Source organism: Cervus elaphus, chromosome 25, assembly GCF_910594005.1.
Source record: "Cervus elaphus chromosome 25, mCerEla1.1, whole genome shotgun sequence".
Taxonomy (NCBI): domain Eukaryota; kingdom Metazoa; phylum Chordata; class Mammalia; order Artiodactyla; family Cervidae; genus Cervus; species Cervus elaphus.
In genome coordinates this window covers 5179694-5194620 of record NC_057839.1, presented here as the reverse complement: position 1 = coordinate 5194620, position 14927 = coordinate 5179694, and the positions used below count along the sequence as shown (strand labels likewise).

Sequence of the window (14927 nt, the reverse complement as noted above, 5' to 3'; positions counted from 1 at the left end):
AGACATATGATTGCAAATATTTCCTCCCCTTCAGTAGGTTGCCTTTGCATTTTGTTGATGGTTACATTTGCTGTGCAGAAGTTTTTTAATGTGATATAGTTCCACTTGCTTATTTTTGCTTTTTCAGCATCTGTTGAGATGATCATATAATTTTCATCCTTAATTTCATTAATGTGGTATAGTACACTGATTGATTTGTAGATGCTGAACCATCCTTCCACCCCTGGAATAAATCCAACGTAATCATCTTATGTGATCCTTATAATGTATTGAATTTGACTAGTTAGTATTTTGTTGAGGATTTTTGCATCTATGTCCATTAAGGATGGCTTCCTTTATGGCTCAGTGGCAAAGAATCTGCCTGCCAATGCAGGAGATGTGGGTTTGATCCCTGGGTTGAGAAGATCTCCTGGAAAAGGAAATGGCGACCCACTCCAGTATTCTTGCCTGGGAAATCCCATGGACAGAGGGGATTTGGCATGCTACAGACCATAGGGTCCCAAAAGAGTCAGATACAACTTAGCAACTGAACAACAACAGCCACAACTGTCAAGGATATTGGACTGCAGTTGTCTTTCTTTTTTTCAAATATGCTCTTGTCCCTTTCTCCTCTTTTTGGGATTCCTATTATGCATATGTTGCTATCTTTGATAGTGTCTGGTAGGTCTCTTAAGCTCTGTTCATAGTTTTTCATTCTTTTCTGTTCTTTAGCCTAAATAATCTCAATTGGCCAAATTTGCTGCTGAGTCTGTCTAGTTTCTCATTCATTATCATACTCTTCAACTGCAGAGGTTTTATCTGGCTCCTTTTAAGGCTTTCCTGGTAGCTCAGTGGGTAAAGAATCTGCCTGCCAGTGCAGGAGACACAGGTTCAATTCCTGATCCAGGAAGATCCCCTGGAGAAAGAAATGGTAACCCACTCCAGTTTTCTTGCCTGGAAATCCTCATGGACAGAGGAGTCTGGTGGGCTACAGTTCAAGGAGTCAAAAAGAGTCAGACTCAGCGACTGAATAACAGCTTTGGCTTCCCAGATGGCATTAGTGATAAAGAATCTGCCTGTCAACGGAAGAGACAAAAGAAATGAAGGGTCAATCCCTGGGTTGGGAAGATCCCCTGGAGGAGGGCATGGCAACCTATTCCAGGATTCTTGCCTGGAGAATCCCATGGACAGAGGAGCCTGATGGGCCACAGTCCATCGGGCTGCCCAGAGTCACACATGACTGAAGCGACTTAGCACACACATACTTTAAATAATTTTCTCTCTTTGTTGGTAGTTTCTGTTTGGCACTGCTGGTCCTTTAGATCTTTGTGCATGCCTTTCATTAGTTCTTTGAGCATATTTTAAATTGTTGATTTAAAGTTTTTTTCTAGCAAATCCAATGTCTGAGCTTCCTCCTGGACGGTTACTAATTTCATTTTTCCTGTGTATGGGTCATACTCTTGTTTCTTGCATGTCTTGTGATTTTTTTTTGGAAGTTGACCTCTTTGACCCACTTCCTGGGTCAGGAAGATCCCCTGTAGAAGGAAGTGGCAAACCACTCCAGTATTCTTGCCTGGAATATCTCATGGACACAGAACTATACAGTGACCATGCTGGAAACCTGACTCTCCTCCCTCCCTAGTTGGTTGTTGCTCCTTGTTGTAGTCATTGCTCCAACTTTAAAAATGATGTTTCTGAACTGATTTCGTAAGGTCTGTGTTCTTTGCTGTGTTTCACCACTGAAATCTCCATTCCATTAGCTTAGTGATCACCTGGTGTTTCATACCGGAGATTTCCTGGAATGCCCAGATTCAGCTGATTTTTCTTTTTTTAATTTTCCTTTATTTTTATTAGTTGGAGGCTAATTACTTTACAGTATTGTAGTGATTTTTGCCATACATTGACATGAATCAGCCATGGATTTACATGTGTTCCCCATCCCAATCCCCCCTCCCACCTCCCTTCCCATCCCATCCCTCTGGGTCTTCCCAGTGCACCAGCCCTGAGCACTTCTCTCATGCATCCAACCTGGGCTAGTGATCTGTTTCACCCTTGATAGTATACTTGTTTCAATGCTATTATCTCAGAACATCCCACCCTCACCTTCTCCCACAGAGTCCCAAAGTCTGTTCTGTACATCTGTACATCTCTTTTTCTGCTTTGTATATAGGGTTATCATTATCATCTTTTTAAATTCCATATATATGTGTTAGTATACTGTATTGGTCTTTATCTTTCTGGCTTACTTCACTCTGTATAATGGGCTCCAGTTTCATCCATCTCATTAGAACTGATTCAAATGAATTCTTTTTAATGGCTGAGTAATATTCCATGGTGTATATATACCACAGCTTCCTTATCCATTCATCTGCTGATGGGCATCTAGGTTGCTTCCATGTCCTGGCTATTATAAACAGTGCTGCGATGAACATTGGGGTGCACGTGTCTCTTTCAGATCTGGTTTCCTCGGTGTGTGTGCCCAGAAGTGGGATTGCTGGGTCACATGGCAGTTCTATTTCCAGCTTTTTAAGGAATCTCCACATTGTTCTCCATAGCGGCTGTACTAGTTTGCATTCCCACCAACAGTGTAAGAGGGTTCCCTTTTCTCCACACCCTCTCCAGCATTTATTGCTTGTAGACTTTTGGGTAGCAGCCATCCTGACTGGTGTGTAATGGTACCTCGTTGTGGTTTTGATTTGCATTTCTCTGATAATGAGTGATATTGAGCATCTTTTCGTGTGTTTGTTAGCCATCTGTATGTCTTCTTTGGAGAAATGTCTGTTTAGTTCTCTGGCCCATTTTTTGATTGGGTCATTTATTTTTCTGGAATTGAGCTGCAGGAGTTGCTTGTATATTTTTGAGATTAATCCTTTGTCTGTTGCTTTGTTTGCTATTATTTTCTCCCATTCTGAGGGCTGTCTTTTCACCTTGCTTATAGTTTCCTTTGTTGTGCAAAAGCTTAATTGTTCACTTTATTGCTGTGAATCTTTGATTTCTTTTCCAGAATCTAAAAAATTTGGTTCTGACTATCCTTGCCAGTTTATTATCAGATTTTGTAGAGGGACAGGCTTTTGTTGTTTCCTATCCACAAGTCTTCTCTGATATCACCCACTATTTTATCTAAGAAAAAGAATGGAGATTCTATCTACCTGCTATCTACATCTGCTATGTAGAAAGACAAAAAAAAACCCAAAAAACAAAAAAAGAGAGCAAGAGAAAATAAACCATGAAATTTAAATGGTTCCTGGTGGGAGGAGGTAACAGTTATAGAAGCTAGATTTCCTTAAATAAACCTCCTGTAGATTTTATTCTGGATCCACATATTTTGTTGTTGTTTTTGTTTAGTTGCTAAGTCATATCCAATTCATTTGTGCTCCCATGGACTGTAGCCTGCCAGGAACCTCTGTCCATGGGATTTCCCAGGCAAGAATACTGAAATGGGTTGCCATGCCCTCCTCCAGGGGATCTTCCTGATGCAGGGATCAACGCCACATCTGTCTTCTGCATTTGCAGGCAGGTTCTTTATGACTAGTGCCACCTGGGAAGCCAGAGTTGTTATTGTTCAGTCACTAAGTTGTGTCCAACTCTTTGTGACCCCATGGACTGTAGCCCGCCAGGCTCCTCTGTCTTTTGCATTGGCAGGTAGGTTATTTATCACTGAGTCACCAGGGAAGCCCCCACATATTTTAAATAATTATAAAAAAAATGAAAGGATAACCTAAACAAACTATTCTTTGAGTCATAAACTTGCTAAAGTCTAACATATATGTGGATAAGTTGAGATTTCAACTCAAGCAGTTTAATAACAGATGCTACAATAGTAACTATTATGCTAAACTAGGTAGTATTGAGAGACACAACACAGGCAAATTACCTAGCAAATCAATAAACATTAGCACCCTTCCACCAATACCTTAGGGGCTTCCCTGGTGGAGCTAGTGGTAAAGAACACACCTGCCAATGCAGGAGACATAAGAGAAGCAGGTTTGATCCCTGGGTCAGGAAGATCCCCTGAAGGAGGACATAGCAACCCACTCCAGTGTTCTTGCCTGGAGACTCCCACGGAGAGAGCCTGGTGGGCTACAGTCCATAGCGTGGCAGAATCAGACACTACTGAAGCGACTTAGCACGCATGCATACACCGACACTTTACTCGAAGCAAGAAAGCATAATTACTTTGTCATCTTTGTTCTAAGCCGATACACAGGGCTTATTATGTCTAATCAGTGAAAACAGTAAATCAAGGCTAGGAGTATAAACATCTGACCCTCAAGCCACCTCGGACTAATGATGAGGAAAAAAGTGCCTATTATTAATAGTTATCTTAGTTTCACATTTTCTATATAAAAATGAAGGTTTGGAAAACATTATTTTCGATCATGTAAACATACACGAACACTTCCCTAGACTCCAACTTGGACACCCCAAAGGGACCTGAATAAAAGTGTTCATCAAAATTGAAATACCTTTTACCCCTATTTTCTGTTACCACATAACTAATTCACATGTAGCAGATATATCCCTTTCTCCCAGAGAACCACATCCTATTTTGCCAGCAACTCTTCACCACTTTGTTTCTTTAAATAATATCTCAACTCCAACGACCACTCTGCATTTTCACTATTCACATTTGTTATTTCCTACCTGGTCTACTGAATGGCCAAACTAGTTTTTTCAGCCTCCATTCTTTTCTAAATTCATTTTCCATTATGCCCCTAGAGTATTTTTACAGAAAATAAATTGAGCATTCAACCATTTAAATTTGTTCAGTAATTGCTTTGCTTCTATCGATTATTCAGTTGCTTTTTGTCATTTAGTGTGCCGATTTTTCAAAATATTTTCCTAAAAGACTCAACACTCAGCAGAATCGTTTCAGTCTCCGTGGGTGATAAGACAATAGCTGGATGGATAAGGTTCTCTTGTCATCTCTGTTCTTCAATCTTCAAACACACTTGCTCATTTTGTTAATAAATCTGTTTGTAAAACAGATTTCCCTAACTTACACTCTTCATGGTTTTGCTCCTAGCCATCTCTTCAGATTCTGTCTACTGATACAATTTCCTGTTACAATTTTCTTCACAAGCCCTATACACCCAGCCATTTCAGTCTTCAGTTTGCTGAATTGAAGATAGTTTCATACCTTTATTGGTTGAATAGCTATTTCTTCCATTTGTAATGCTATTCTCTGTGGCTTAGGAAACCTCTGAAGTAATCTCAGTTTAGAAATGATGAAAATTAAAAAAGCCCCAAGTCAGTTTGTTGTTTTCCTTCTTGGTTCCGATAGCACTCTATACACACTTATACAATGTCTACAACTCTTGTTTCATTATTTACTAACACTTGTAACCTTGGAGCACCAAAGAATTGATGCTTTTGAACTATGGTGTTGGAGAAGAATCTTGAGAGTCTCCTGGACTGCAAGGAGATCCAACCTATCCATCCTAAAGGAGATCGGCCCTGGGTGTTCATTGGAAGGACTGATGTTAAAGCTGAAACTCCAATACTTTGGTCCCCTGATGCGAAGAGCTGACTCATATGAAAAGACCCTGATGCTGGGAAAGATTGAGGGCAGGAGAAGGGGACGACAGAGGATGAGATGGTTGGATGGCATCACCGACTCAATGGACATGGGTTTGGGTGGACTCTGGGAGTTGGTGATGGACAGGGAGGCCTGGCGTGCTGCGGTTCATGGGGTCAGAGTCAGACACGACTGAGCGACTGAACTGAACTGTGGCCTTGGACAACCTCTTCGATACCTTGATTTCCTCATCTGTAAAATGAGCATCAGTAGGGTATAATATCTAGCTCACAGAGATATTGGAAAGGTTAAATGTGGAGATATGTGAAAGGGTTTAAACAAGTGCTTGGCACATTAGATATATGCAAATGTTAGATATAACTATGATTACTAGTAATACCACCAACTACCACTATTCATCTATATGGGTCTATTAAACTGTGAGCTCTGAAGGCTTATTCTTGTACTACTAGCACCTAACTCATGACAAAAACTCAGTGTTGGAAGGAACAGATCTATATTCTATATGCAAGGAATATGGTGGTCACTCACTATTATCCTCAGGTTAAAATCATTTGTTTTCTAGTGACTTCAGCTACTTTTTATAAGAAATATTATTTAATATGAAACTTCTAACTTCTTTAGAGTATACTTTTTGTGATAAATTAAAATTAGTTTGTTATTTTATTTATTTAAAAGGGAGAGGCAATTCCCTTTTACCTAATATATTTCAATAGACTTATCTAATTAACCCAACATGATGGTTAAGGATGTGTCAATTTGGTTGAGCTATGAAGCCTAGAAATGTTGTCAAACATCATTCTAGATGTTTCTGTGTGTGCTTTTGGATGAGATTAACGCTTAAATCTGTGGCCTTTGAGTAAAGCAGATTTCCCTCCCGAATGTGGGTGGGCCTATGCATATAATTAGTTGAAGCTCTGGATCAAACAAAAGGCTAACCTCCCCTGAAAAAGGGAAACTTTTGCAGCAGACAGCTTTTGGACTTAACTGTGACATCAGCTCTTCTTTGGGTCTACTACCTGAGAGGCCACTCTGTAGGTTCTGGACTTGTCAGCCTCCTTATTTTCAGAACACAATTCCTTAAAATAAATCTCTCTTCTCTCGATTAATACACCATCAAATGTATACACGAAATTAAGTTACAGACCAGGCGATAATCACTTACACACAAAACTTATATGTACCGGGGAATTAAGAATCCCTGGTTTCATTTTTCTTCCTTTATTCCCTTTGATAACATACTATAATCTATATAGAATAAAAAAACAAAAAGGAGATAAAATTATAGCAGCTTTATTTTAAATTTCAAAATTGTATTTTTCATGTAATCGAAACAAAAAATCATGTAGATGAATACAAAGATGAACATACATGCTTTAAACACTGACAAAACCTAGTTACAATATATTTTTAAACAAAGTTTTCTATTTTCACAACATAGTGAAAAACTACGTTCATAAAAATGTACATAGGAAAATATAATAATGTGTTCTCTTTTCAAGTATATATGGCTCTGAAGGTACTTTAATAATCTATATACAATGCAACCAACAGATTTATAATAACGCTTTCCTTCAGTTAATAGTCTATTCACTGTGATTCACAGTTCATCACTTAAGAAACTCTACTGGTTAGAATCACAATCATATTTTGAATGTTTGCTCAAAGCATGAAAATACCACTTCCTGGCACAATGAGTAGAAGGAAAATAGGCTGCAAGAAGGTATCCTCAGATAAAGACAACATTTAAGCTCCAGAGCAATCTCTGGGGCAAGTGGTACCTTAGTCTCATAAAGGAAAAGTCCTTACTGCTGAGGGCACTGGGTCTCTGGAGTTGACTTGGAGGATACATATACAATAGGGTGTGATTTCTTACAAGCTGCTTTTTCCAGTTTGCTTGCAGTTTCTTGTTTAACTTCTGTTTGAAGCCTTGATTCAGCAGCTAACCTACAGACATTAAAGCATCCATTCTGAATTCAAATGTGGTCAGGAAAAATTAAAGAAGAAACAATCCTATAGTATAATGGGTCTCTTAATGAGACAAGGTGATTTTTTTTTTAAGGTATTTAAGAAGAAAAATTACAGTTGACTCCAATACCATTAAAAAGAACTAAATCACTGCCTCACTAAAAACATTTTCTGTCAATAGGCTTAATTTTTCAAATGTTTAAAGGAATATCTTTAAGGCTGATAAAAAAGTCATGGCAAAGTCTAAAATAATTAAAATATAATGATACCTATCATGATAAATATATCTAACAAAAAATGTTTAATGCTAGAGCACTGTATTAATGTTAACATGACTCAACAAAAGGCAAATGCAAGATAAAAATTAACAAGGAATCCTGGGCTGCATGAATAGATATCTAAATATCTCATTAAAAAACTCTAATTTCAACTAGCAAAATAATAGTTTAAGAAAAAAATAAACTGAAGAAATATTTTAAAGTGCCTATACAGATATTTTATAGCAAGAGCATCAATTAAATTTATAAAGCATGCAACAGTGAATCTCCTAATAGAAGCCATGTTTATTATTATAATATTATCATAGGATTGTGTGTCTAAATTAATCATGCAGAGGGCAAAAGATTGGAAACATCTGAAGTTAGCAGATGGACTCACACACACACACAAGAACAAATGTTTTGCTATTTTATTTGTTTTTGTTTAAGTAGCAAGACAAAAAAATTTCAACATGCTATTTGAGTCAAACAAGTAGCTGAACATTTGCTTGAATAATTTTTATTAAGCAAAAGAAGGCAGAAGAAGAAATGAAGACAACACAGTAAGATTTGCACTGATCAATTCTGGAAATTCACCTCCAGAAATATACAATGGTCAAGCACACAAACACAATGAATCACATATACACAACCTTAACTTGTTGAATTCAATTCACAATTAGTCAAAACCGTGTGTGTGTCAGACAGCATTCATTTAAAGGTACTTTTTTCCTTCAGAATATTAAGCTTTTAGTTCAAGTGACTTATAGGTTATAATGCTATTACATAAAAATTCGAGAAATGGAGTAATACATTACTCCAATTAACAATAAAAGCTGCAATATTGTTGAAATGCTTTCATTGTTGAATACTACATTCAATAAAATGTAAAATGTCTTATTTTGTACTTCTCCATTAAGACTGATGTAGTACCTTAAAGATCTAGTAGCACCTTAAGGATCTCCTTTCATAGCAGACAATCCAAGCTAACTATTTTCATACCAATATGCTTAATTTTAAAAATGTCTATTTATTTTAATTCCACTATCATTCCACTGCATAAAGACATCCTTCACCTTTTATCATCCTTTTTTATCTTCTCCATGTTCCTCATTCTCTTCTTTTTTGTCCACCCTTGGTTCTGCTACACACATCAAGAATGTGTGTGTTTTTACACCACCCTAACCTTAGTCACTGTACCTGCCTTTCCCTTCCACTCACTTTCTCTTACCTTCTTTCTGGCCTCTATTATTTTAATTTTTAAAAAAAGGACAAGGACCTTAAAATGTTAATTCCTACAGACATGTATGTCTGACACCTCCTCTTTTTAGTCACAAACTCAATTATGCAGAAACTAGAGGCTTTGAAGTTTGGGTGTAAATTGAAAATGAATTACCTTTGATATTTTAAAATGTCAGAATAGGTATTAAAGCACATGCTTGAAGGCTTAGAATAAATAATTTCAAAAGCCATAAAAAAATTTTACCTAACAGTTTTTTGGAAGGCTGAAATTTCTTAAGACTAATTAGAAAGCCCTTTTAGGGGGTAAGGTAATTTTTCTTTCAGGTCACTCCTGAACCAGGAAAAAAATAACTACATTTATTCAAAACAACAAAACATTCAGAGATGTACTAAACTTGTGACACAGAAAAGTGTTACTGTTTAAAATAATTCCCTTTTTCAGTCTTTTCCCCTTGCAATCATCTTAGTCTTTCTTAAAGTTTTAGAAAATTGGAAGGTAGGTAGATGAAACTGGGGAATTACACTGCATGCAATACTAAGAAAATAGATTAAGAAGCAGATAGCACAGTTCATGCAGCGATAGAGCCGAGATGGAGAGGGCTGCTCGCTGCCTTGAAGGAAAGACGACACTGACCTGGGAGAGTTAGGGGTGTTTCCACTTCTTTCACTTAAGGCTTCCGAGTCAGCAGGAACTCCTGTAAGTTTCACACACTTCTTTTCCTTTCTTGGCTGAATATCCACGGGCAGATTTTTGTATGGAGAGAGAATGACTCCTGATGTGCTTACAGAAACTGTCTTTTCTAGCTGCAAGTTGTTATCTTCCAAACCACTAGAATAGGATTGTGCCTCCTCTTTCTGTGGTGATAATCTATAAACTTCTTCCCCAACAGCACTGGTGGTACATATAGCATTAGGGGTGGTTATATCCACAGGCAGGACCTCACGTCTCTTTTTGAGTACAGGCACTTCAATTTTCTCTGAGAATAAAAACAATTGAAAAATGTATCTAGTCAATATATCAAAGATACAATCAATATAAGGTAGAACTAGCTATAAATGTATTTCTTTTCCTTTGTTTTCCACTCCTGTTTCTTTAAAACTTATTCATCTCTTTACTAAAATACACTGTCTTTAATTCTTTCTTTTTTATGGATTCCATTAACTATATCTTTTCAAGGTTATCTGGCTATAAATTTTTCCTTGGGACGTCAATGTATTTGACCGTAGGAATGAACACTTAAATGTTTTCTTCTAGGCATACAAAAAAGATCTTCATGACCCAGATAACCACAATGGTGTGACCACTCACCTACAGCCAGACAACCTGGAATGCGAAGTCCAGTGGGCCTTAGGAAGCATCACAATGAACAAAGCTAGTTGGAGGTGATGGAATTCCAGTTGAGCTATTTCAAATCCTAAAAGATGATGCTGTGAAGTGTAGTACTTAATATGCCAGCAAATTTGGAAAACTCAGCAGTGGTCACAGGACTGGAAAAGGCCAGTTTTCATTTCAATCCCAAAGAAAGGCAATGCCAAAGAATGCTCAAACTACCACACAATTGCACTCATCTCACATGCTAGCAAAGTAATGGTCAAAATTCTCCAAGCCAGGCTTCAATAGTACATGAACTATGAACTTCCAGATGTTCAAGTTGGATTTAGAAAAGGCAGATGAACCAGAAATCAAATTGCCAACATCCGTTGGATCATCGAAAAAGCAAGAGTTCCAAAAAAACATCTACTTCTGCTTTATTGACTATGCCAAAGCCTTTGACTGTGTGGACCACAACAAACTCTGGAAAATTCTTAAAGACATGGGAATACCTGACAACCTGACCTGCCTCTTGAGAAATCTGTATGCAGGTCAAGAAGCAACAGTTAGAACTCGACATGGAACAACAGACTGGTTCCAAATAGGAAAAGGAATATGTCAAGGCTGTATATTGTCACCCTGCTTATTTAACTTATATGCAGAGTACATCATGTAAAATGCTGGGCTGGATGAAGCATAAGCCGGAATCAAGATTGCTGGGAGAAATACCAATAACCGCAGATATGGAGATGACACCACCCTTCTGGCAGAAAACGACAACTAAAGAGCCTCTTGATGACAGTGAAAGAGGAGAGTGAAAACATTTGCTTAAAATTCAACATTCAGAAAACTAAGATCATGGCAGCTGGTCCCATTACTTCATGGCAAATAGATGGGGAAACAGTGGTAACAGTGACAGACTTTGGGCTCCAAAATCACTGCAGATGGTGACTGTAGCCATGAAATTAAAAGATGCTTGCTCCTTGGAAGAAAAGCTATGACAAACCTAGACAGTATATTAAAAAGCAGAGACATTACTTTGCCAACAAAGGTCCATCTAGTCAAAGCTACGGTTTTTAGTAGTCATGTATGGATGTGAGAGTTGGACTAAAGCTGAGCACCGAAGAATTGATGATTTTGAACCATGGTGTTGGAGAAGACTCTTGAGAGTCCCTTGGACAGCAAGGAGACCCAACCAGTCTATCCTAAAGGATATCAGTCCTGAATATTCATTGGAAGGACTGATGCTGAAGCTGAAACTCCAACACTTTGGCCACTTGATATGAAGAACTGACTCATCTGAAAAGACACTGACGCTGGGAAAGATTGAAGGCAGAAGGAGAAGGGGATGACAGAGGGTGAGACGGTTGGATGGCATCACCGAGTCAATGGATTTGAGTTTGAGTATCGAGTTGGTGATGGACAGGGAGGCCTGGCGTGCTGCAGTCCATGGGGTTGCAAAGAGTCGGACATGACTGAGCGACTGAACTGACTGAACTGACGGTTATTATAAAAGTTGCATGGGGCTTCAGCATGGAAATTAGGAAGGATATAGTGGATAAGAATCAAGCAATCCAGGTACAAATCCTAGTGCTAACAACACTCAGCATCTGAGTGACCTTGGAAAAGTACTTAACCTCTCTGAGCCATTGTTTTCTTTCTTTTTTTAAAGCTTGAATAATAATAATCATTCACTGATCAACTACTAAGTACAAAGCACTGTGTTAACGGCTATATGCTTTTATACTTAATCTAAAGCACGAGCTATGTTTTTGTAAACTATAAAATGGGAATTAAAAGCACTAATTGAGTGAACACTCAGTGTGTGTTATAAAGATTAACATAACATCATTCCATCCCTATGCAGGTTGAGATATACAGTCACAGAATAATCGTCCTAAAACAGTTTTTTCTGTTTTCCAAAACTAACATTTCTTTCATTTTCAAAATCAAAATATTAATTAAGTTGGAGAAACCACAGTTGACTGTGGGGCTGGTGTTCCTGCTCTACAGTATTGCTTTTAAATCATTATTTTTCCTTTCTCTTGCACTGCTCCTCTGAAATCCACGCCATTGATATTCACTATACTTCCCTTTGCTTGCACTGTTTAGTTCAGCAGACCTTTGAAATTTGAAATGGATAACTCTTAATCAGGACAGTCTATTAATCAGAGAAGGGGAAAAAGATGAGAGAAAGAGAAGCCTTTTTAAACTATAAAGAAACCTTATTATTGCTGACAATCTCCCCCCTATTGTTGAGAATAACTCCTGTCCCTGAAATAATGATGAAGAGAGAGTTGTAGGCATGTGAACGGTGTAGGGGCAAAAATGGCTGAAAATGTATAACCTACAACATGTAACAGAACTTTTTTTGGCCTAAGAACAATCACATTCTTAGACTCCATTCTTTTAGGTTTTCTATGAACAATTACTATTAACTAATATAGCTCTTAAACATCGGTTGCCTCAACAAAACTGAACTCTTTGGTTACATAAGATGCTGCAGACTTAAATGGAAAAGGCTCAAATGTTAAGGAACACTCATTTTATTCATGCACATCCAGTACACAGTTCTCTTTCCTACAAATTCTGTAGCAATACATTTGTTTTATTAAACATAGATACATAGTCACAAATTAGTTTGTAATGAGGTTTGCATAAAGCTGTAGAAAGAAAAAAATTTGATATGATTTCTCAGAGCTTCTCATGATATAAAAGACAAAATATATGATACATTCATACCTTCAGGTTCATACTTCAGTTTCAGCTCATCTAATTTAGCTCTCAGTTTCATATTTTCACTTTGGGAAAGCTGGAGGCACCTTTCATTTAAAAAAAGTTTCCGCTCAATATCCAGAGCCCGCTGGCTCTCAAGTAATGCTTTCATTCGCTGGATGGACAATTCACCTTTAGTGTTTTCATTTTCTTTGCTACATTAATTAAAAAAAAAAAAGAGAGAGAATCAAGGAATATTAACATAACACATGAAATACATAGTTTTTAGCACAAACTATTTGTTTAGTTGCTAAGTTGTGTCCAACTCTCTTGTAACCCTATTGACTGTAGCCTGTCAGGCTCCTCTGTCCATGAGATTCTCCAGGCAAGAATACTGGAGTGGGTTGCCATTTTCTTCTCCAGAGGATCTTCCCTATCCAGGGATCAAACCCACATCTCTTGCATCTCCTGCATTGGCAGGCACATTCTTTACCACTGACCCACCTGGAAAGCCCACAAATTGTTTACTATATTATATATTTGAACTCTTAGTAAAACATATTTCCCTGGTGTTTTTCAGTTAACAAAGAAACAATAAGCAAAATAAGATTTAACAATAGCAGTTTCAAATAAAAAAATCTCATGCATTTTTCAAAGGAAACAGACAAAGAGGGGCATACCTTCCACATTTACACATGTATAAATAAACTCTTAAGTTTTAAATTACGTGATATTTATTCTTAAAAAAAATTAGGTTATAAGAACATTTTCTAAAGTTCTTTATACTTGCTAATTTGAAAGGCTTTGGAAAAAACAAAGAACTAAAAACATTTAATTATTCATTGAAAGTATTTTTCTTCAATAACCAGTACGAATTATATCTTGAATAAATACCATTTGCTGCACAGAGGTATTTTTTTTGCTGTTGTTCTTTTCTGGAACTTTCTTTTGGCAATGTAAAGACAAAACTACCACCACTTATTATAAGCAAGTGAACAGAGTCTCTGTCTTTCTAAGCACCCAACACTTACTTTAAGTTGTCAAGCTTTATTTGAAGTAAATCTGTGTAATAGGTGACATCTTCCAGAGGAACAGAGTTGGCTGAAGGCTTAGATTCCATACTTTCATATAAACTCTAAAGAAAACAACACTTCTTACCACTTAGATAATAAATTAGGTTAGCATAGGTTTATTAATAATCAGTTACCACTACTCTGAATGCTTATCATATGGCAGGCACTGTGTGAGCACTATCCACTTAACTCACTCACCTTCTGAAGCAGGTATAAGGAGCATTTCTCTCTTAGAGATGAAGGAACTGGCTCACAATACTACAGGCAAGTAGACTGAGAAGAGAGCATCTGAACGCAGCTCTGTCTCCAAAGCCTATGCTTCTAATCACACCTGTGTCCTCCCTCTGGTTCCTCTCTCCTGGCTTTTAATATGGAAGAAACAAATACTCACTGGGAAAGTGCTGCACTCAATATGCCAGCAAATCTGCAAAACTCGGCAGTGGCCACAGGACTGGAAAAGGGCACTTTTCATCCCAATCCCACAGCCTTAATTCCCGCCTTATGAAAAAGCCATAAATAACAAAAATATGAAAAAAGAGTGGAAATCCACATAGTTATTTTCGGTGCCCGCTCTTCTGAGATTCTGAAGGAATCTCTGTACAATTTCTCTAAGAAAAAAAATGTAAATCTGCTTAAAAATATGTAAACAAATTCAGAGATTGCAGGTAAAAGTCCTTAATTTAAAGCCATAATTTTCAAAGTATAGTGCAGAGTCTACTGGTGAGCCACATACACCTACCAACTGATGTTTTTCAAGTTCAACCAAAATTGCAATCCTTTCAACAGTTCTTGTAAGAGAAAGAAAATTATATAAACTTAAAATTTTATACTAATAGCTAATT

General features: G+C 37.4%; 1 protein-coding gene across 5 annotated transcripts in view; it reads right to left on the bottom strand.

The window, feature by feature from the left end:
* Positions 1-6797: 6797 nt before the first annotated feature.
* The window catches only part of SPDL1 (spindle apparatus coiled-coil protein 1), a 31173-nt gene continuing 23043 nt past the window's right edge, over positions 6798-14927 (bottom strand). For 3 of the 5 annotated variants that reach the window (XM_043887733.1, XM_043887735.1, XM_043887734.1), the window contains exons 9-11: positions 14044-14147; positions 13040-13227; positions 7484-9962 (exon numbers count right to left, since the gene is read on the bottom strand). In XM_043887733.1, coding sequence (XP_043743668.1) covers positions 9424-9962; positions 13040-13227; positions 14044-14147 — 831 coding nt within the window. In that variant the 3' untranslated portion in view covers positions 7484-9423. The other 2 variants (XM_043887736.1, XM_043887737.1) reach the window with 1 other exon arrangement.